This window comes from Pteropus medius, unplaced genomic scaffold (assembly GCF_902729225.1).
Source record: "Pteropus medius unplaced genomic scaffold, Ma_sr-lr_union100, whole genome shotgun sequence".
NCBI lineage: Eukaryota > Metazoa > Chordata > Mammalia > Chiroptera > Pteropodidae > Pteropus > Pteropus medius.
The window spans coordinates 27,043,759-27,069,127 of record NW_024349802.1 but is presented as its reverse complement, the minus strand read 5'-3'; the positions used below and the strand labels follow the sequence as shown (position 1 = coordinate 27,069,127).

General features: G+C 33.9%; 1 protein-coding gene across 2 annotated transcripts in view; it reads left to right on the top strand.

The window, feature by feature from the left end:
• Positions 1 to 25,369, top strand: part of UBE2E2 (ubiquitin conjugating enzyme E2 E2) — a 287,961-nt gene that overhangs the window by 233,031 nt on the left and 29,561 nt on the right. For both annotated transcript variants that reach the window (XM_039836763.1, XM_039836764.1), the window contains exon 5: positions 19,769 to 19,916. In XM_039836763.1, coding sequence (XP_039692697.1) covers positions 19,769 to 19,916 — 148 coding nt within the window. The remainder of the gene's footprint in view (positions 1 to 19,768; positions 19,917 to 25,369) is intronic.

The window sequence follows — 25,369 nt, the reverse complement described above, 5'->3', positions numbered from 1 at the left end:
AGCTCTTGTCAATGTTTCTGTTATAATCAGTGATGTGATGAACATCCTTATAATTACATATTTTATATACTTCAGTGATTATTTCCTAAGGCTAAATTTGTTGACATGTAACTTCTGGGTAGATGGGTTTACAGACATTTGAGAATTTTGACAAAAGTTGACAAATTGCCCTCCAGAAAAAAAATTGGATGTGTTTACATCATGTTCATCAACATAGTATAGTACTTCCCTGCACTCTTTTCAGCTCTGAGAATTCCTGGTCTTTTTTAATCTCTGCCAATCCAGTAGACGAAAAGTGATCTCATGGTTGCTTTAATTTATTTGTTTGACTTCCAGTGAGATGTGGAATTATTTTCATGTATTCTTTTGTCCAATTATTTCTTTTTGTGAATAATACGAAAGGTTTTTTTCTTGACAGTCTCTCACACCAGGTAATATTAACAAGTATACCTAAAAAAAAATTCAGAAGCAGAATAATGAAATGTTTTATATGAAATATTATTTTTTGACTAAAATCTTTGAAAATATTGTGACACCATACCTAATGTTTTATGTCTCAGAGATTCTAATGACATACATCCTAACTAAGGAGTCATGTTAGATAACAGGACTTTGTTTTTATAGTAGAAATATATAGAGGTAGCCTATTCATAATTTGATTTTTTTTTTTTTTGCCTCCCTTGGATTTGAATATTTTATTTAAAAAACAGTCATTCTAAACATTTTAAGAGTAGGTAGGTAGTAGGCAGCATGTTTGTTATTTATTTTTAGCATCTCAGGCAACCAGTGCATAAGTCAGACATACTATCTCCGTGTTCATATCTGTTACTAGAAAGAATTGTTTTCTTTGGTAATGGTAAGACAGTATGTGCCAGGAGATATTTTCCTAAAACAAATGATAAAACTTGTGCCTAAGCTGTTTTTTAAACAGAAAAAAACAAAACAAACAAACAAACTACATGCACACATAGAAGTTTTTGTCTGAGGGAAAAAAACTTTAATATTAATATCTAAAACCTTTTTGAATAATATAGTTTGTTCTTTCATTACAAATTTTATCAAATACATTTTAAAATAAACCTTAACTTAGAGGTCATTTCTGAGAGTATTATATGTTTCATAAGGTTTTTTTTTGTTTATTTTTATAAACTCTAACTATGAATTACTTATTAATGAAATGTCAGCTAATAAGAAGGACCTTAACTGCTTTCAGACAATGAAATCGATTATTTAGGTTTGTCACATTTTCAAAATCTTCATTTTGTTATCCTCAGTAGATTTTAATCTTAAATCGACAGGTCAAGGCTAATCATGACTAAAATAGCTAGTTAGTTATAGTTTAGAAGCAATGATATCCATCATTTAAAGAGATCTATTGCTAAAGTTCAAGAAAAAGTTCCACTGTTTTATTTTAACTAACTTATGTACCTGTTTTTGTTGCTGCTTCTGCTACTGCTCAAAGAAGAAAGCTGTCTCCCAGGATTTTCAGAAAATGGTGGTTTACATGTGTAAACCCGACTGCCCACTCATTTGCCTTGGGGAGAGAACACACAGTTGTCATGAAGTAACGTGAATTAACTTGTTTTTAACCTGAGTTCATATGTTCCTATAAAACCTTGGACAGAGATCAGATGTGTTCATGCATATTGAATTGCCTATTCCACATCTGTAGTTGAACATCCTCAAAACAACCTCAAACCTAACAGGTGCAAAACCAAACTACTGATTACACAGTCTTACCCCACTCCTGCCCAAAGCAGCTCTTCCAGTCTGCCCCATCTCAATGAATGGGAACTCTTATTTTTCTGGTCGCTAAAGCTAAAAGCTTTGACTCCTCTCACACAGCCTAGCCAAACCCAGTCTTATAGGCTCAAAATAATAACTCTAGAATCTAATCATTTCTCATCACTTCTACCTGGTAACACTCTGGCCCAAGCCACCACCAACTGCTCCCCTTCCCCAGACTATATTGGAAGTCTCCTATCTGGTATCTCTCATTCTGCCTTATCCCTCCTGCATTATACCACTACACCAAATGATGCTTTCATGATGTGAGTCAAATTATGTCAATTCTTTGTCTAAAACCCTTCAGTGATTCCCAACTCACTGAATAAAAGCACATATTAGAATCACCCTGTTCACAACACACTTTTCAAAATCACCAACGATCACTCTTGACTCACCCTAAGCATGCTCCTTTCACAGGGCCTTTGCATTTGCTCGTCCGTCTGCCTGCATTGTCTTCCCCGAGCAGGTCACACCACTTACTGCATTTCTCCTTTCACTTGTCTGCTCAAATGTCACCTTTTCAAAGAAACTCTTGGTTGACAACTCCCAACCACCTATTCTCCCTATGAGCTTCCCACCACTACCACCATACTTGATTTTTCTCCATAGCATTTTGCCCTCCTTCCATTATACATTTCTCTGTTTATGAATTCATTATGTTTTCCTTTCTCCAGTGAGCATGTAACCTCTAGGAGCACAGGGACTTTGTCTAGTTTGATGTCACTACTATATTACCAGCACCTAGAGCAATGCCTGGTGATTCAGTAGGGTAGTTAGTAAAAATTTGTTCAACTAATATAATTCATACAACTTTGTCATAAAGACAATATTTATTACACACCAGCTACTGGCCCCACTTCACAGATCAGCAAACTGAGCCCCACATAGGTTAAGTGGCATACAGGTCACATAGGAAGTAAGCAGCAGAACTGGAATTCACAATCAGTTCTGAACTGAACTTTTCTTCCTTAATTACAGAGATTTAAATTGCATATATCTCTAAGAAAAAGAATACTCATTCTTAGATTTTACACTCTATGTTAATTATATCAGATCATTCTCTAAACCAGGTTTATTGGGAGGAAGATGAGAGAGGCGACACAAGGAGGAAAGAATGTTAGGACAAGATTTTAGTGCTTGCTTTTCAGTTTTGCCCTCTTTCTAAAGGCACCTGGGGCTTTTCTCCAGTCTGTTCCTAATTCTCAGACACTAAGGTATTAACTCGGTGTTGAACAATAAATACTGATTTCTGGATTTTGGTAGCCCTAAAGGAGAAGTCATTTCACATTTTACAGGTCATTTTCATGCTTAACTAGTATCTAAAACAACCTTGTGTCCTCAGTATCATGACTGGACTATATAGTATTACGTACATCTCATAAATCATCTTTTTAGTCCATGTTCCTTTTTGATAAACCTTTTAAAAATGCCATGCTATACTTTAATGTTGTGTGAAATTTTAAAATTCATGCAGCGAATAAAAGTAGATCAAAACAACACACACTATATCCATCTGTGTATCCAACTACCACCCCCAACTACCACCAATTTAAGAATTACTAAGAAGTAGCATTGGGTTTCTTTATTTGTTTTCAGGGCAAGGAATACCAACTTTATTTGTTGGTATTAAATTAAATGTCCCTATAAGCTAATAGAAAATCGGCCATTATTTTGACAGGAAGTTCAGTTTAGTCATATTTTGGGAGGATCTTTCTTTCTCTTACTTTCTATAATCTAATGCAGTTCCAAATTTGGAAGAAAGATCTTTATTGTTATCTCCTCTGAAATGCTTATTACCCAAGCCATCTTAATCTATTCAGGTTGAATCAACTCAGCCACCTGTACCTTTGCCCAGCCTCTGATGGAGTGGGTGTATAATCAGCATCTCAGATATCTACTCATACTCCCCTATCAGAGTCTTGCCAAACAAGTATTCTGCTCTGTCCCTCCATGCTCTGGAGTTCTTTTCCCTGTGGAATGTGACCTCACTCCAGATGGGAGTTGGTGTTTGTTGATATTACCATCGGCATAACTGGGAGTAGACAGGCCTAAATTCTCTCACAAAGGATGTTTTTTACAGGGAGGTAAATGAATAGAGGAAACTGGAGTGAGACATTCAGATGTTTGGAAAATGAGGAGCTCTATTGCTGTCATGGCGGGGAAAGATGGCAACTCAGTTATCAGAGAGGCAGTTTTTCCAAAGAAAGGGTCAAAGATCTAGACAAGTGACACTCTGAAGAGAACAGAGTAGGGTAGCTTCGAGATGGAGATGATGTCTTTAGGATCGCAAATGTAGGGATCCTCTAGTCCCAGAAAACAATGAACACTGGGAACTCTGAAACACCACAAGAAACAGAAAGTTCAGGGACAATAAGGTGATATTGAAGGAAGAGTCTTGTAAAGAGGAAAATGCTTGGCCCTACTGAACTGGAAAAAGCTTCAAATTTGACATTTTTCTAACTTTGTAAGAAAGAGCCCGTGACAGGACCAAATTAAGACATGGAACAGACAACCGTGTGTTTATTGAGTGTCTATAAATTTTAAAACAAATTATATTTTATTGCCCACTTGAGAAATGGGATGGGGAAATGGTAGTCTACATGTAAGAAAAACTTGTAGTATTCTCGACTTTTTTTAAATGTGTTACCTGTTTGAATAGCTATATGCAATATTATTTTGTTCAAGCTTGGATATGGTAGGGAGGTCTACGTTAATTTTTAAGACTACCAGCCAAATATCAAACCCTTCATGGCAATAGTCAAGTTTCCTTAATTTTTTTCTGTGGAGTTGGAGCTGGATCTCTTGATAAGATAGCAGCCTCTTAAGAGATTTGCTCAAACAGGTTCAAGGAAAATTAGGCAGGGAGAAAGGAATGTTCTCAGTCCCACCTGGCCAAGATCAGAGTCAGCATGTAATCATAGCTTGTCACTGAATTAGGAGAAAGATACAATCAACTGGCTTTTGCAAGTATTATGCAGGTCTTGCCCTGTAGAAGGAAAGGAGAAACAAAGTCAGACAGAAGTTAAAGATTATAAATAAAATAGATCAAGGATTAGATAGCTACACTGATTCATACAGGTATAGCTATTCTAAGCAATCAGGTACATTTTTCTTATGGTATCAGTATGTTAGCAGAAACGTACCAAAAGTTCTTATAATGCTTTTAAAAATGTTATTATAAAGCAGAGATTTATTTAGCCCTTCCTACTTTCAAGGTCCTTGACATATAAAGATGAATAAAATACAGCCCTGTGAAGCATGGAGACAAGTTGAACAACAGTTAGAAGCTAATGCACTACACTAATCCAGGCTAGAAAAGTGTGAAGGCTGAGTTTTGGGAATGAAGACAAGGGTAACAAAATATAAATTCTTTTTTTTTCATTCCTTTATTCAATAAATATGTGTGTACCATGCACCACTCCAGATACTGAACATATAGAGGTGTCTCCAGTAGGACATCGGGGTGGGAACTGTCTGTTGGTAACTTTACAGATCTGGGTTTAAGTGAATGATGTAAGCTGGAGATAGAGATTTGGGGGTTAAAATTCTAGAATAAATGACCTAGCCTAGATAAACATGCAGTTTTCAACCCAAACTGAGTTTTTGTAGCTATAAATTTCTAGAATTAATTTTCCAAAGGAAAGACTGATAAAAAGATTAACAGAACTCACATTTTCTCTTTTTCATTGTGTTCTCAGTGTTTTGGATTGGGAAGTTATTTTCCATATAGAGTACAGTATAATACCTCACAAAATATCATTTTCTTATTAAGACTCATTTGTTGTTAATAAATCATAAAAACATGAACAATTAAAACAGTCAAATAAATTAATCTTCCCACAGGTACCTAAGTAAGGACTGAAGTAAATCAAAATAGTTACCCATGGTTGAAGTATACTTCTGCAAGAGAATGAACTAAATGACTTTCTTTAAGTCCCTTTGAGCCTTTGTTTCAGTTTCCAATTCTACTGACATGATGGTTATGGAGAATTCTGTGCTAGACATTATACTATATTTTTAATACCTAATATTTTATACTAACATTATACCACACTTTTATACTTGTCTCTCTTGATCCTCTCAGTTTGAGAGACAGATTTCATTATCACAGAAAACTTAATTAGTATTGGGTCTACTAGATCAGATTAAGTAATGTGATTAGTATCACATAGCAAGTACGTGCCAAGGCCGGGATTAGAACTCTTGGCCTCCTGATTTCCAGTCTAGCAACCCCTACTCTTTACACCTGAAGTAGCTGAGCTGTGAAGTGATCTTGCTAAATACACAGTAACTGAATTTATTGCCAACAGCTATACTTTTGATCACCCCTTGAATTCTTTTCTGTAGTTATTGCAGAACATCCTTTTTGTCTTTCTTTTTGTGGAGAATTAGGTTTAGTAAGGTTTTTTGTTTTGGCATTTGCCAAATTACAAACTTGTATATGTACAATATATTGTAAAATTATTATTTCAAGTTACTTCCAGTTATTTTCTTCATTTCCACACATTTTTTCTCATTTTCCTCCCCTTCTCACTTTAAAACACTACCTCTTCTTTGGTGATTTACTTCTAAAACCAGATTATTTTTAAGAACAGTTTTTAATAGGTGATACACACACATACACACATACACACAGTAAAATGTTCAAATAGCAAAAAAGGTTTACAGTGAAGTAAGTCTTCCTCCCTCTTGCCTGGCATTTTCATTCTCCTCCTAAAACATCTGTTTTTCTGCATTTGCTTTTTTCATTTATCGTCTTCAAGATTGTCTCATATTCATATATGTAGATCAGCTCCATTGTGTTTCACTGAATGACAGTACCATGATCTATTTAATAAGTTCCCTACAATAGACACATAGGCTATTTCCAGTATTTTGCCAAAAAAATAATACTTCACTGAGCATCTTTGTACATACTTTGTGGTCTTGTGTAAATATATCTGTAGGATAAATTGCTAGAATTAGAATTGCTACAATAAAGAATATATGAATATTCAGTTTTAGTAGATATTGTCACATTGGTCTCCAAAGAAGTTGTACCAAGTTACACTGTCAATTTAGATGTACTTGCTTTTCCCTACTCCTCACCAATGCTATATGGCACCAGCAAATATTTGACCTTTACCAGTCTAATAATTAGAAAAGAATGTTTAGTTATAATTGCATTTCTCTCATGAGTAAGAATACCTTTTCATGTGTCTGAGGGTTGGTCTTTTCCTTATTGAAAAGAAAAATTATAGAAACCTGTGCTCTTGACACTTTCCAATCATGTAACTTTGATGACACTAAATTTTCTGGAACTTGGTATTTTCCTCTGTAGAAGAGAAAGTTTAATAATCTCTAAGAGGCTTTTAATCTTTAGCTGTCAGTGATTTGTCCACCCTGCTTAAAACTCTTTAGTAGATTTCCATTGCACTTAGAATAAAATCTAACTTCTTGCATCAGCCTATTAGGCCTGCGTGATCTCTGCCGCCTCACACACTGTGGCCCTCTGCAGCCTCCTTTTGTTCTTCAGGACCCTAGGGTTTGCTGTTCCCTTTGCCTGGGACACATTTGATCCTATTCTTCATGTGAGCAACACTTTCTCATCTACGGGCCTCATGTTTAGGGTTATCTAACGAGGGGGGCATTTCCTGACCACCTTATATAAATAGTTCCACACTAGTTATTTTCTATAACATTAACCTGATCATTTCTTTCATGAAATTTCACAGTCTGACATTTATACTTATTAGTTGGTCTTATTTTCTTCTTACTCGCACTAGATTCTAAAGTGAGAACAAGGACCTTTTCTGTCTTGTAGTACCCGGCAAATAGTACTTTCGATAAAGCAAATTATTCATTTTGTTTGTCATACTTTTAACACTTCAGAAATCTCTTGTGCTCTGTTGATTTGTAATATCGACATGTTATTCAGTAAGTGTGTGTGTGTGTGTGTGTGTGTGTGTGTGTGTGTTTTCTCATTCTTTCACAGAATTAGAAACACCTGGAGGGCATGGTTTTCCTTTTCAATGAAGACGTTTGGCATAAGAGCATCTAGTAGACCCAATAGAAAGTAATCCATTTTATTTTAATACAGTGAAAAGTAATACATTTTATCTTAAAATTCTTAAAGTGCTGCAGATACTGGCATAAAACTTATTGGCAAGAAATTAATCCATGTTAAAGAAAAACTTGAGTTTTCATTTCCATCTTGTTTTAAATATTCTTCATTTACAAGTATCTAGGATATATTTTATGCAGACCATCTGTTGGAACAAAGTATAAACAAATAATTTTTATCTTTAAATATAGGTTCAAATAATCAGTATGTGGGCCAAATTTTTCAAAGCAAGAAAATATTATAATCCAAGAACAAAGTACTTTTTACTGTAGCTATCTACATTCAATAATATACTATGAACATATTCACTTTTCTGTGCCATTTTTTACAGCTTCAGAAGTCACATGAAAACCAAATCAATGCCTGCGCTTGTTTACAAAGCCAGACTTCAGCAAAGAAAATATATAAACTTTGTCTTTGCTGCCACCTTGTCACATTGCACAACTGTCACTACTTAAGCTTTATTTAAACAGAAAATCCCTGGGGAAGAGGGGGAGAATTGATGTATAGTAGAATGAATAAATAAATTATGGTGTATTCATACAATGGAATATTATGTGATAGTGAAATTAAAAACACAAAACAATGAGCAATACAAATGAATCTCACAAACACAATATCGAAAGATAAAGAATGTGTACTATATGATTTCATTTATATAAGCTCAAAAACATGGAAAACTAATGTTTGGAGAGGTAGGAGTAAGAATAGTAGTTACATTTGGGATGGTTATGACTGGGAAGAAACACAGACATTTCTAGGGTGTTGGCAATATTCTACTTTTTGTTCTAGGTGGTAGTTACTCAAGTGTGTTCACTTTGTAAAAATTCATTAACCCTTTTTCATGGATTGATTTTTATGTTCAATGAAAAATACAATTCTAACCAGGCCAAAAATATTTTATCATATGACTATAAGTCAATGACACAGATTTCAAGTATGTACCTGAGAAATAAATCTTACTAATTTAGAGTTTTATCACATCTAAGAAGATACAGCCATCCATCCATCTATTAAGAGTTGCGGGACCTCTGAATACATGTCTTTGAAACCCTTAAAACTTGTCATTTTGATAGTGAACATAACCACATTACTATGATGATATATTAGTTTTTACTACAAACAGGAAGTTTATTTCTTTGTCCTTTAACCAAATGTCACTAAATAATTCTGACCAAAGAAGTAGAAAAATAATAAAAAACTGACCCATACAGGCTTTTTAAGAAAAGTTTGTCAGGACAGAAGTATATGAATCTTCTTGTACTTGGAGGAAAAGGGGCAGTTAATCATTTTTACCTAGACATCTCAAATTTTTAAATTTTTTATACTGTTTATTTGAGATATATACAGTGTAGTAATATGTGTTGTACTTCTGGAATGTCTATCAGTTGTTTTCTATTTGAAAGATTTGTGAAATATTCTTAAACCTGACTCTACAATTAATGTTTGAGACTGTTATAATCTCTACTGACTAAAAGTCTCTACAAGACTTTGAAAGTTACCCTAATCAAAATTTGAATAACAAACAACACATTTCCCTTTATAAACTTTACACATCTGTCAATTGGTTACCCTCTCCTTTAATAAAAGGTACTGTAAATCTAAATGTTAGAACATCAGTTCTTATTCAGTTGTCATTTTTAATCATGGTATGTATGGCCTCTTTTCAAATGTAAATATTCTATATTTTTCCAGTTCATTTGTTTATTGAACAAATGCATGTTGACATCTTACTCTCCCCTAAAGAGGATAAAAGTCAATATTAGATAAAAGCCTTGTCCTTAAGGAGCTTATATAAATTTTTTCCCTTTATAGGTAAGAATTCATTGTTAGCCTGTCTACAAAAATTCACTTCTAAAATTTTTGCTTGGCTATACGTTCACCTGTCAGTTTTGTAAAATGAAGTTGGCACTATTTATTAAAAAACCACATATGGCGCAGTTGTTTGCTTTTAAATGGTAATATTTGTTGTTATGCCACAGCAGCCAATTTTCTACAGTACAAAGTTGAATGCTGCAAATTACAGGGAAAGAAAAAAGGGGCCTAGAGTTTTTATTTAAGATACGACTTCATATTTTTTTTTAGAAATAGAAAATTCAGGCAGCAGGAGTAGAACATTAGAAAATGGGAGTGTATTTTTTCCACACAATTCTGAATCATTGCTATTTGACTCCTTTTTTAGAAACAGATACATTTCCACACTGCTTCAGGGAAAATTAGACTATTGGGTTTTGTTTTGTTTTTTTCAGGACAGTAGTCTTACAGAAAACACTGGAGGGAAAAAGATAATCCCAAAACAACAGGCTTCAGAAGCCTTAAGATATGAATGAAGGAACATAACCTAGAAGGTAGAAATGGAGACTAGAGAAATAATGTCAGAAATCACAGAATGGTAGCAGAGATTAAATTGTAGACGAGTAAAGAATAGGAGAGGGACAGAAAAGAAGGAAAGAGAATGCCTGACATAAAAGAAAAATAGGCATGAAAATTTAAAAAGAAAGACCCATGTAGTTATCATTAGACAAAAATAAAGTTTAAGGGCTCCCTCATAATACTAAATATTCCTTCAATAAAACTAACAAGTAATTCTTGAATACTTGCCAAGAAGACAAAAAGACATGTTGGTGATAGTCATGCAGTTCTTGATATGAGGTAAAAGCCTATTAAATTATGTAATAAATACAAATCACATAGAATAGTGCCTAGTACATAAACAGTGCATAGTTGTTAGCCATTTAATTTTTTTTTATTTATTTATTAGGTTACAACTTTCTATGATATACATGCCAGATTTTTTAATTTCATGATATAAACATAAAGAAGTACCAATATTATCTCTAGTATACAGGCAAAGTTTGGAAACTTTTATGGTATTTATAAACACTACCACTTTCAAAGAATGTCTCTTTTGTGTGTTACATAGCACTCACTGAGAGAGTGGGCATTCAGCCAGCTCTGTAATTGCTGTTCATTTACTGTATTATTAACAGAATTAGTCATTGTTTCATTTTAGATTGTATTAACATATAGTTTACTTCTACACTGTTGTGGGCTAAGCAAAAAATCAAACTGTCATTTCTAGCTAGTTATAATGAATACTTTGTATTGTGTTGTATGTATATTGAATTATTAATCTCAAGATAAATTTTAACTGCCACTTCATATTTCTACAAACATAAAATGTATTATTTTTTCCCAAGGGATAAAAGAAGTCTATATTTCCATTTTAATTTCTATTAAAGTCTATTTAATTTCCATTAAATTTTACATTTAGCAAATCTGTAAATACGCTACATCTGGTAGAATTGCCTTGGGTAGTGTGAAACCTATAAAAAAATGTAAACAAAATGAGGGCATTTTCCTTATGTTTATGTTTATGTCGCTGTCTTTAATTTAACAGCAAGTGTCATGTGGTCAGTCATTTATTATACACTTTACATGGAATCCATTAGTATCTCAGCTGTTGTGTTTCATAATTAATTGTTGTTATGTATGAGATACTTTTGCAGTTATAAAGCAGAAATGAATCATCTTGTCTTAGAAATATAAGTTCATTGGACATCTGTTAAATTATGTCTTTTCTATGCAGTACTAATTAATAAATAAGTGTTAACTGGATCAACATAGCCCCACATAATGTTTTTTAAGTTTAGTGTTCAAGAGGAGCAGCTGTTTTATATCTGATTTTAGGAGTAGAGAGGCGATGCCTATGGTAGGAATATTAAACACAGAGCTTTGGGTTCTGGTTTTAATGCCCGCTGCCCCAGGCATTGATGGAATACCTATCATGTATGTGCTCCATGGATTAAAACAGTAGGAATGTTTAAGTCATAGTTTGTGTATATGTTTAAGTTTAGATACCAAATTACCTTCATTTCCCCCTCAGTTATTTGAGATTCAGCCATTTTTGAATCCATATATGATTCTGTTACTGGAAAATTTGTCCAAACCATGATCATAAACTCATTTGTGAAAATCTTACACGCCAGCTTTTTTAAATTCCTTAATTATTTTAAAGTACTATATTGCTTTTTAAAATGACCTTCAAAGGGCTGTTAAAATTAAGCCTTCTAATGGTAACGTTATACTCCTAGAAATGTCCTCTTAGAGCTTCGTTAAATTTCTATTTTCTCTTTTTATGTTTTTTAACCGATCAAGGAAGGCAACCTGTATATGTGTGCCAAGCAAGCATTGATTGAGCTGGTGTGTCTTCACCAGATAGTATCCTGTTGAAAATAAAATAATTAAGACATCATCTATAACATAAGAGATTTACAAAGATTTGAATATAAGTCTACTCTTCCTAAGTGATGACTTTATTGCCTCATATATTGGCATAAATGATACAATCTGTTCTCAAACTAGTGTTGTCCTTGAGACCCATAAAGAAACAAATGCCAAACACCCCACAATCCATGGGACTTATACAGAAAAATAAACCATGTACACTGAGGATGAACTCACACTCAAAAGATTACAGTCCGCACTACAATATGATTCTACTTCAAAGGATAATCGGTTGGTGTACTGTTTCTGAAACTTGAGACAGTAGAACAAGTTGAGACAAGATAATCATTTAAAGAAAAAAAAAAGGAGTAGATAACATAATGAAAAATAAGTCTAATAATAAACACGTTTGAAAAGAACCAAACTGAACCTTATTCAATATAGATGTGTTTTTTAAAGTTTCTATATAAATTCAATCTTTATAAATTGGATAATTTATTTGGTTCCTAAATTTACTGGTTCCTAACCAACTCATACCAAGTGTCTACAGGAGTTGGGAGTAACTGTGGCCTGGCAGGAGAAGGCCCTGGGGATTGAATAAGATGTTCCCACCTTCTAAGAGATTTGCTACTCATGGTGGGGGCAATTTTCTAGTTGCATGTTTTTTCACATCTGTAGTTAAAAGAAGTGAAGGAGACTTTAAATTTAAATGTCTGTGTTGTAAAGGTCTTTTATTTTTAATCATTTAAATTTTACTTGAAAGCTTTAAAAAAGTAGCCCTAGCCTGCAGTGAAACGTAGCATGTTATAAAGTCTCATCCACAACAGGGCAGTTACCATCTTTACACATTCTGGTTTCTAGCTAATGTTTAATTTTACTGCCTGTTGTTCAAGGTGAAATATATTTTCAGGTTTTTTTGTTTGTTTGTTTGTTTTGGGGAGGGAGGTTTTCAGTTAGAATTTTTTTAAGATTTGTGATTCCCCTCACTTATGAGTTTTTACAGTTTTTATTTTTTTTGCTAATACTGTAAAATAATCTTAGAATGTGATAGTTGTTGGTACAGTACTCGTAAGTAAGTTTTAAGAAAAGAGCACTTGAAATCTCAAGGAGGATGGTAATACTGACATTTTTGAAATGTGTACTAACAACTTGTTAAAATTATCTACAGTTTTATAGTGAGCCTATGGCCAAGATCCATTTGAATGATGTTAAACCTATTTTTGGACCTTTGTTACATGATTTACTGATTTATGATACAGGAGCTCCAAATATTTCCTCTTTGAGTCTCCATGGAAAAGTATTTTAAAGAGGAATGTATTTCTCACTGATCTCATACTTCCTTGGTAAAATCACAGTGCCGTTTTCCTGATCAAATTTTTTTTTTAAAAAAATGGAAGCTATATGAAAAATAGAGGTTATTACTGAAATATTTATTTTAAATGATCATTTTAATGTCATCAGCTTTATTTTATTTTAAATTATTTTTCTAAATCATATGTAGAATCAGTTTGTCAAGTACTTTATTAAAATACGTTCTTCTCTGTCTATACGCATGCCCTACGAGATCTCTCGCCCCTTATAAAACCACTTTTTGTCTGTATATGAAATTCGAGTTATACCCTAGAACAAGGGAGTGGTAAAGAAAACATATTTGAAATCCAGATGATGGCGGCGGGGGCGGGGGTGGGGGGAGTTATTATATGAACATACGCTTTCCGAAATAACCTTGTGAAACTAGGAGATGTGAAGACGGGAAGGGAGGCTAACACTGCTTGAATTCCTGCCATGGATACCAGGCATGGTACTGGAACTTTATGTATAATTCAGGCTTCACAGCCACTATGGGTGGCTGTCGCTTTTCCCATTTTACAGATGAAGAAACTGAACCTGAGAGATGCTAAATTGGATTGTCCAAAGTCAAGAATCTAGCCCAAGTCCAGCTAACTATATATTCTTTACACAGCACAACTCCTAGATTTTGAAATTAGAATGGGTCTTAGAAATAATCTAGTTTAAGTCTCTCATCTTATCAGAAACTAGAGGCTCAGAGTAGTCAAGTGGCTTGCCCTAATTATTCACTACATGGCATTTATTTAATTCTACAGTCATCATAAAGAATTTTGTTAACTCTTTCTAAAATTATTTTTAAAGAGAAGTAATTTGTAAAGTACGGAAGTAGCACAGCTTCATTTTAAGGTACCTTTTTAAGATCAAGTAATAAAGTAGCTGTTGGCTGTTGTAACAAATTAACATAAACTTGGTGGCTTAAAACAATATGAATTTCTCGTATTTCTAGAAACTAAACTCAAGGTGTCAGCAGGGCTGCATTTATTCTGGAAGTTTCAGAAGAAATCCATTTCCTTGGTTTTTACAGTTTCTGGAGGTCAACTGCATTCCTAGGCTCATGGTCCCTTCCTCACATTACTCCAACATCCTGATTCTGTCATCAGACCCCCTACTGGTCCTCCCTCCCTTGTGATTATTTGTAGCCCACCCAGAGAATCCAGGATAATCACCCCTTCTCAAGGTCCTTAACTTAATCACACCTTCAAAGTTCCTTTTACTATGTAAGGTAATATATTCAAAGGTTGTAGGGATTAGAATGTGGACATCTTTGGGGGGATAGGGCATTATTCTGTCCACCACATTCATACACCCATACGCCTGTGTGGTGGTTTATGTATCACACATAAATTAAAACGCTTCTCATCCAATCATCTGCAAATTAGCCATTCTAGATAAATAAAATTTTCTGTATCACTGTATCCAAATCATGTTTTTAACATTTCCTTAATAAATGGAAAATGTTTTGAAATGCTCTGTCTTCCTTGCTTTTGAAAACAGTAGTCTCAATATAATTTTACCTCTCCCGAGGAATGATAGCTATTATTGTAAACATCTGTATTGAGCTGTGCTTCAAATACAGCGATAAATGTAAAGGCAGGTGTAGGTTGTGAAAGTATTAACCCCTGCAATGGAACTAAAATTTTCTTTACAGTCATTTCTTATTATTTGTTTGTCAAAGGGTGAAGTGAAGAAATTTTGGCTCCCCAGCCCCTGAATAAGATATAACATGATGGGCTTTCTGGGAACTTGAGTCAAAGATCAGAGCAGTCTTCTGTAGAGTAAGGGTGGGAGGTGGGTGCATTTTTAGCATCTAAAAATTTCTTGTCACAAATCCTTTGATATTTGTCAATATTCAGAACATCATTTTCTGTTTCTGCATCACTAATGTCCAAGGACTGCAGACCATTTCTTATCAGTTTGCATGTATTCTTCTCTCTCATTTCTCCTGGGTTTGTCGATAGGGTCTAGAAGAGAATGCTGGCTGTTTCAAGAGCTTTTGCTGGCAAGTTTTTGCCTTGATTGTGGAACATTTTTGCTGATGTGACCAGGCCACACCTTTTTTAAGTTATCTTTAGTATTTAAATAGGCAATAGCAACAATAAAAATTTTTATGTCACATATTACTTACTAAATATTTTTTATTATTGGTTTAATCTGTATGAAATCACTTCTGAAATAATATCTTAATTTGTAGGGTAATTTAGTAAAGTAACATTATGAGATAGAAAGATATTAGAAATATTTCCAGCTTCCTTAGGATATTCTTTACAATTCTCCAGCTTTCAGCCTACTGTATGTTATGGTTCTAAACTGCTCTTTTACCTAAAGAATAAGAAGATGCTACAACCCCTCAGAGAGATACTTGTCTGTTTGAACACTAGCCTGTGATATGTTAGCATTTGCTCAGCAAACAGTCAGTACTTTCTGTATGCCAAGCACTGCATTGGACGTCAGTTGAAAGAAATAACTTTTATGAGTAATTCACGGTTTGGTAAGGAGGTCCTGTAGTAAGTGTGGTAAGCGAAGTAGAAATATGGTGATGGAACCCCAAAGAGGTCATGACTTAACATTACAGTAAGTAAATAAATGTATGATATGTCTTAAAAACTCTGGGATCATGAGTTTTTTCCAGCTTCAAAAGGTGATATTCGTGAGAGTCTATAGCATTAAAACATGTAGGAACAGTCAACCAACCTGTTTAATTCAGTGTGGTATATTCATTAATGCTTCTCAGGACACAGGCTGACAGACATCACCCAAGTAGTTCCTTTTTATCAGTATTATAAAATATTAGAGTATAAGACATTCTCTGTCCAAAAAGATTCTTTACAAACTCATGCTTTATTTTTCACCCAACTCTATTTCACTTTTAATGAAATACCTTCACTTAAAACACCAGCAAGTCAACAGTAAAAAAACAAGCTAATTTTTAAATGGGCAAAAATAGGAACATACTCTTTCATGAAAGAGGGTATCCAGATGGCAAATAAGCACATGAAAATGTATTAAACATCATTAGCAATTAGGGAAATGCAAATTAAAACGACAATGGGATATTACTACACCCTGTTAGAATAGCTAAGATAAAGCGTAGTAATAAGACAATCTCAGCAAAAATGCAGACAACCTAGATGACACTGCTGGTAGGAACGTTAAATGGTACAACTGCTCTAGAAATAAGTATGGCAGTTTCTTATAGAACTAAATATGAGTTTACCTTACAACCCAACAATTGCACTCATGGGCATTTATCACAGAGAAATAAAAACTTAGGTTCACACAGAAACATTCAAATGTTCATAGCAACTTTATATGTAATAAAAACTGGAAATATTCCGTTTGTACTTCAGTGAGTAAATGGTTAAACAAACTGTTGCATCAATACCACAGAACTTTACTCAGCAATAAGAAGAAACAAACTATTGATGTATGCCAACAACTTAAATGGATCTCAAGGGAATTATGCAGAGTGAAAAGAGACAATTTCAAAAAGTTATGTCCTTTATGATTCCATTTATGTAGCATTCTTAAAATGACAGAATTACAGGGATGAGGAACAGAGTAGTGATTGTCGAGAATTAAGAAGGGAGGAAAGAGAGGAAGTGACTGCTATTACAGGGTCACAGCAAAGAAGTTTTGTATCTTGTCTGTGGTGGTGATCACACAAATCTACATGTGATAAAAACTACATAGAAATATATGTATGCATAAGTGGATATAAAACTAAAGCTACATAAAAAGGTCAGTGGACTGTCAATGTCAATTTCCTATGATTTAGTTATGCAAGATGTTACACCATTGGCAGAAACTGGGTAAGAATATATGTGATGTGGCTGTGTTATTTCTTACAGTTTCATGTGAATCTATAAATATCTCAAAATTAAAAGTTAAAAAAAAAGAGAGAGAACAGAGAGACACTGAGGCCGAGTAGGATGGCATAGGCTTTTGAATCAACAAAATTGTGTTCAAATTCTGGCTCCACCACTTACCAGCTGTAGGACCATGAGCCACTTCTTTACCCTCAGTCGTGCATCAGTCGTTTTTTCATTTTTATTGAGATATAATTGATATAGGTGTATAACATAATGAATAGAGATATATACACATATATATAGTGAAATGAGTACCAGAGTAAGTTTAGTTAACATCCATCATCTCAATAAATAGTTACAATTTATTTTTAAAGTGAGTACACTACACTATTTTCGTTCTCGAGTTGTTTTGATGATTAACTGGCTCTGAGTAGCCAATCAACATATGACAGATCTTTAAATATTGTTATTCTGTATAAAAGCCACTGATTTACATTGGTTCATAAAAATATTCTGTCTTTTCATTTAGCACTTAAAGGGATAGGTACTCTGACTTCTCTGCAGAGCTTTAATATTAATAAATATTCTCAATTTCATTAACTTCTGCTCATGTCTTCATTTCTTTCTACTTTCATGGGATTTACTTTATTCTTTTCCCTTCCTTAGTTGAACACTTAACTCATTTAATGTCTTCTTTTCTGATATATGCTTTTGACACTGTCAATTTTTCTTTTATGACTGTTTTAGTCAAGTCACAAATATTGGTAATGGCAACCCAGCATTTTCATAGTCATTCAGTTGTAAATATAACTGTTTGTTTTTCTTTACTCCAAGAGCTATTTGAAAATGTGTTCTTCAATTTTCAAATATATGATATGGGGGATCTTTGTGGTCTTAATAATTATTTGAAATATATTAAGCTTTTGTAGCTTAGCATGTGATCAATTTTTATAAATGTTTCTTATGTGCTTTGGAACAGAACATGTGTTCTTTAATTGTGTGGAATTTTATCTTCATTCAATACCTTAATTTTGTCAACTTGGTTGTTCATATCTTCAATATCCTTATTATATTTGATCTGGTGGGCCTATCAGTTACTGCAGTGAAAATGTTCCTCTTTGATTGTAGATGTGTCATTTTCTCCTTATAATTGTGCCAATTTTTACTTTTTCTATTTTTGACTATTTTTGGCTCTCAGTTTCAACCCCTTGCCTCCTACAGATGTAAGTTTTCATCTTCTTTGTACACAAGGCATTAAAACCCAAGCCCCTTTTTATGAAAACTGACCACTGTCCTTCACTCACTCCTTTCACTTCTCTAAGCCTCATCCTTAGCAGCTATACTGTCAGCTCATGAGCTTTAGTGTGATTTTTGGTTTTCAGTTCTGACTTCTGGGGATTTCCCTTGCAAATTCAGCTATGCATTTTAAAGAATGTTATATTTTCTTCAACATTTCTAGGTGTTTGGGATGTGTGCAAATAGAGAAGGATGTTGAGGTCATCTAGTCTAGCATGAAAGGCAGTTCTTACTAGGAGTACTGATCTAGTGGAGAATGGTGCCATGTTCAGCAGTTGTAGAATTCTGGATCTGTACTTTCTGAGACTTAACATCAGATGAGTTAAGTAAATACTGATGTTTGGGTACTGGATGCCCTGGTGGGATGGCAACACCTGGTGGGATGGCAACAAAGATGTGCCATATGTGGTTTTTTTTTGTTCATAGCCATTTTGAACTTAAGGTACCAGAAGACTGGTCTTTAGAAGAACACCAAGATTCTTTTACATTTCAACTTCTAAATTTGAGAACATTTATAAACATGATGTTAATGAATAGTATTAAAATTTTATTGTTGCTTTCATAAGACTTTTGTAAAAGTTTTATCAGTTATAAAACTGATTTAGACTTTTTCAGTTGAAGTTCTTTAAAAATGTCATAAGCATGTTTCACATTATACCTAAACAAAATACAGTGGTGATCTAGCTATCTTGTAGCAGAGGTAGGCTGCACTAATATTGCATTCAAAATATAGAACTTAAAGAAGAAAGGTTTGTAAGTTATAACTAATACAGTTTTTCTATAAACTAGGTATGTTATTTACATATGTACTCTATTTCATGTTTTTAAACTCATGTTTAAAAACTCATGCTTTTAAATTCATGTTTTTGACACAGAATAGAGTATTTCCTTTTTATAGTATTCCATGCTTTTTTAAATTTTATAAATGTACAAAACCCTTAACTGGAACCCAGCAAAAGTTCCCTTTGAAGTTTTTATTTTTGAAATTTTTTTTCTTTGAAATTTTTTTACAAATCAGTGTTAGTTTTCCTCTTATGAACATTTTTATAATTGCACCAAGAGTAAATTCAGTCCCCAGAATGCCATGATTTGCTTTTGGAGTTTAGTTCTCTATGTCCGGAATAAGTTCTAAAATAATGACTGTTTTGTCTATAAAAAGTATGTCTATTTATAACAACTTTACATTTTCTTCTAGGTTACCTTCCGAACAAGAATCTATCACTGTAATATTAACAGCCAAGGTGTGATCTGTCTGGACATCTTAAAGGACAACTGGAGTCCGGCCCTAACCATTTCTAAAGTTCTCCTTTCCATCTGCTCACTTCTTACAGACTGCAACCCTGGTGAGAGGCTTTAAATCCAGTCTTGAATTGGATCTATTCCAGATTTAGACGTCAGATCTTAGTAAATTTTTTACTTTACTATTACCACTACCACCACTACTACTCCTATTACTATTATTCTGATTTGAAATCTCCAGTCTATAACTGCTTTCTTTTTAAATTGGGTCTTGTCATTAGTCTTTTTAAGAAGGAAAAAGCATAGTGATAAAAATTAATGAAAAATCATTTTAGATTAAGAAGCGGATTTGAAGAGCGTATTACATTCTGCTGCCAAATAATAATAAAAATTTTAATTGAATAGCTAAATCTTTAATTAGATGCCTACCAGATGTTAATTTGAGAAATGTGGGCTATTTTAAATCTGATAACAACCAGGCAGCACCACCTAAATGTGACCTTTTTGGCATCTTAATAACCATGCATCTTTATAAGCTATTAGAATAAAAAAGCAGAGTCGTTCTGAACTAGGAAATATCCAAAAAGTAAACAAGGAAAGATAAATACAACTTCCCAGGAAAATTAAAGAGGATTTATGGCCAAGCGTTTGTGGCTTGCTGGTGTGTTTAATGCTGCAAGTTTTTACTTCCTGTGTGCTCCCAGATGTGTGATTATGTCTTTGACCAGCTTCTTTTAACTAGAAAACAAAACAACTGCCAATCTTTTACATCTTTGGATTTATTTTGAAAAATATGAAAATCCAGAGGTAGCTATAGAGTTTCCACTGCTGTTCGTAATAAGAAATTCTTCTTTGAGCATTTAATTGGTAGTCGTCTTATGTTGTGAGATTCCATCTTCCATGTTTTAGGAATAAATTCTGTCACCAGATAAGTGAAGTTTTGGATAAGAGAAATGACAAGTGGGGTCAGGGTCTCTCTGAGGCTCCTGGCTGTTTTATAAAACATGAAGAAATTATAATCTTTTCAAATTTTAAGTGTTTATTTTTCAGTAATAACTTTTTAATGAAGAAATATGAAAACAATTAAATTGTCATATATTTAGAATATATATAACAAAGTAATGCTTTTAACACCAAAAAGAAAAGAAGATATAATTGTACATCATTATCAAATCTTTTTTTATTAATTCATACTTTACCCCAGATCATGAAATTCAGTAATGCTTCACTAATTTAAAACTGAACAACAGATACTTTGTTCTTTTAATCTCATTCTTCCTATTTCAATCCCATTTGTCTCTGTGACTATATATTCATTTGGAGGTAAGATCATAAAAAGGCATTTATTTGGTGATATGAGGCCTAGACCACATGGTCCTCCTGGAAATGATGGAATAGGGAACTGCTTCTGCTTCCCCACTTCTGGGTTTGCTGAAATTTGGAGGCAAGGGGTGGAAAAATTTAATGGAAAAATTTATTTTGAGCAGTAACATTTTTAAGAAACTTTTGATGTCAAGTCCTTACCCTATACACCTTAAATGTATATAAAGCGTTGTATGTCAGTTGTATCTCAATAAAATGAGAAGGGGTGAGGGAAGGAAACTTTTGAGGTCCTACTACTTAGGAGGCACTTTGGAGCACTAGGTTAACAAGAAGTCCTCACTTCTAGTTCATGAAATAAAGTATAACATTTATCAGCCAGTTGATGGGTACACCAGCAATTAACAGTCTGTTCCCAGTGCAGTGGTCTAGGTAGTTCTAACTGCTGACCTTAATAGGGCTGTTCATGCTTCACCATGGTGTTTATTGAGCCTGATATAGAATTCTTATTGGCCAGACATTACCTAGCTGCCAAAGTTTGTCTGTGACACACTGTTGGGGAAAAGAGTAGTAGAAGAGAGAAATAGAGAATATGCTCAAAAGGTTAGCACCAGCCGCCCAGATTCCCTAAATTTAGTCCTACTTGGTAAACCTGATTTAATCCCTGAATTGCTGAAGTTTAGAATACTAATCAAATTTCCATTTTTCATAGACTGCTATTATTTGTAAATATTCTCTTCTCAAACACATACAAAATATAAGTTCTGTTATATTTTAATTCATATTTTGAAGTCTGTTTTTGCTGTTCTGTGGCTTTTTATTCTTAGATGTTTTATCACATTCTTTATATGAAATATATATTTATTATTTAAAATATGCCTATATTATGCTCTTCAGACCTATAAATAATGAGTATTTTCCCTCATACAAAATGAATTGTTCTAAGAACACTGACAATTATGAGATAAAATGTCAACATTTTCCTGTACCAGATGCTTTATTTACAAAGTAATGTCCAGAAATACTTACAACCCTTTTTTCCTATTCTTTTCTGAAAAGTATTTAAAGCTACATATCCTCTGGCATTGTTTTACTAATCTCAATTCTGCTTTCTTGCTCTACTTCTGTTGCTTTCTAAAGTGTTATGGGCTTGCTTCATCAAAATGTCATTCTGATACTCCAGCATCAAAAAATTTCTCCCAAAATGTATGATTCTTATGAGATAATTGGAAATTTGAACACTAAGCATTTGATATTGGGGAATTATTGCCAGAAATTTTTAGGCATAATAAAATGGAATTGTGATTATGAATTTTTTACATGTCCTTACCTTTTAGAGATACATACTAAACTATTTGCAAATAAAATCCTTTGATATCTAGGATTTCCTTTAAAATAGTCTAGAAGGATTAGAAGTGGATAGGGATGTGGAAAATATCAAATTGACCTAATTATATTTTGTCGAACCTAAGTTCAACAAATGAGTACATGGGGGTTTATTATACTATTCTGTCTACTTTTGAATATGTTTGAAATTTTTCATAATAAAAGGTTTTTTTTATAAGTGCCAAAGATTAGACATACCAGCAGTATATCTATACAAGGTGCCTGATTTGGTTCTTTTGCTCCGTGAAGGAATTTTTGGGACTCTGCCTCAAAATATACCTTGTGTATTTCATTCCCCTGTCATCTGCCTTCAAACTGTAGGCTGCCTTGTGATGCAGCCTGGGCCAGCAGGGTTCTGCATTCATAAACAACCATTAAGTCTTTATCCCCTACTCTTCAAACAGGCAGAACTATACAGCCCAGGTCAAATGAAAATTCTCTAAGCACATCCACCAAACATCAACACTCAGGATGGATGAGCTCTTCCCTCTCTCTCTCTGTCATGTTCCAAATAAAAATCAAGTGTCAGTTACTCCCAGTCTTAGATTTATGCAAATCTTTATTAGAACAACAAGTAGAGCTAAGAATGGCAGCTAATTAACCCTCTGCCTTACACAGTGATTAAGCCGAGAGTGAGCACAGCTGCAGCTTCATTGGTAAGAGCTTTATTCTTTGCAAATGGACGGAGCAAATGGAAAGAGGAATTTGCTCCCGGTGACTCGGTGACTCTTTTATAGTGTTCTATAAAAGGTTGGAGAATGGCTCCTTCCTCGTTCTCCAACATCATAGCCCTTTGTTTCAGATCACTTATGGCTTATTTTTTTTATAACTAATACAGTCTTTATCCATAAGTTGTTCTTAACTTCGATTGTTATTAATGCTTGTCTTTAACCTGATTATGATTAGATGGTAAATTGTTACTGAATATTAACATTTTATAATGGATAGTGACTACTAAGGGTTAGGGACCATAAACCAGGATCAGTTATTTTAACACAGGCATATTTATGTAGATTATTTACACTGTTGTGAGCTGTTAGACTGCTGTGTTAGACCATTCTGTTGTTGTCAAAGAAGGGCTCTGAAAATACAAATAAATTTAAAAGGTGAAGCAGACCATCAGTTTAAATAAGCACTATTCTTTACTCACATGGGAATGTGTGTTTTTTGCAGAACTGTTTAACCAAAGAATAATTCAAAGACTATCTTTCCTATACTTGAGGAAACCTGAAGTCACAAACATTTAGTCTAGATTTTAATTAACTTTTTATTATTTCTTAAATGAAAGTAATTAAAAGATACCAGAGATTACAATGGTGAAAAAGGACTCAGATTAATTCTCTTCATTCTAGAGTAAAGAGAGTTTTTTTAAACGATAAGGAAAGACTTATGTAAGAATCGTTTATTTTATATCGAAGGTCTTTCCTATTCCCCTAGATAACTTCTCCTGGTGTTTGTTCACTTTTTACACTTAAGGACCAGTGATGTTCGTCACTCTTTAAAATTAGTCCTCTTTCCTTCTATAATCATATTTTTTGTTTTATTTTGGCCATCAGGTAGCACGGCACTAATTTAATGCTCAGTCACAATAACTGCCTTAACTCATATAATCAGTATACGTGCTAATTATACATGCTTTTTTCATATACTTGTATCTATGCTTTTTATTATCATGTAGATTATTCTGTTCTGCTATAATAATTGTATTGAGGATATATATTTTATAGCAGATCATTTGATGCTTGCTTAGCAAAGTGAGGCATGTACATGAGAGGTGAAATTTTTTGCTTGGGGTAGGTTCAAGGAGCACTTTTCATAACTAACCAGCACTCAGTATTTGGGTTTGTTTACAGCTTCTGTCAGGAGAGACATAACTGTGTCTGGCTTTGCTAAGCAGTTTCATTCCAACAACAACATTTATTTTTCCTGTGTGTTTAGTTGTTCTGTAGACTCTTGGTCTCTACACAAACAGAAAGGTTTCAGGTGTTATTCCTGGGCGGGCATTTGCCACAGATGTCTTTTCTACCACTTAAAATATATAGAAATGATAAGATTATTAAGCAGCTGACTATGGTCTCTATAATTCTCTTAGCTCTTCACTGTATGTCACTTTTGAAACTCTAAATGCTCTTTCTTTTTGGTCAATTTATTCTACAATTTAGATTTCTGTCCCCATTCAGTCCATATCTATAATGTGGTATTTTGTTAATACTCTGGGCTTGTTATCAGTAAATGGAATCATTCTAATGATATTTATTGTCGGAAACTCTGTACCTGGTTTATAAATGGCATAGCATGGATTTTACTTTATGTAAGTTTAAAAAGTGAATACATTTTTAAAATTTGATAACAGCATAAAACATTCCTCTAGGACACTGACTGCCCACCCTGGACTCAGAAGGAGCCCTCGGCGTAGAGGCCATGGTGCACTGATCTCTTTACTGCCTCAGTACAGTTTCCCCACGTGGCTGTCACATTCCCCTTTCAGGTGATCTCCCACGTTCTGAGACCACTGACACTACCCACACAGCACTGAGGAGGCCCCTTTGTGAACACACTGACTTGTAAAGAATCTTTACGCTCAGAGGATTTGTTAACGAAGCTGTTCTGTAGTTTGTTAGTAGTTGTCTAGTGTCCTCAGGGACCAGGTGTGAAAACTGGGGAGAAGAGTGATACTCAAGGTGAAGCATTATACTCTCTCCTGCTGCTTGCAAATAGAAATAGCAAAGGCAGTGTGAACCACTGGGTTTTTGCCTACATTCTCACATCAGCTTGTTCATTACTGTCTTCTAAGACTGCCTTTTTCAGGAATCCTAATAGAAAAAGCAATTAAGAGAAAGACAGTGAACCA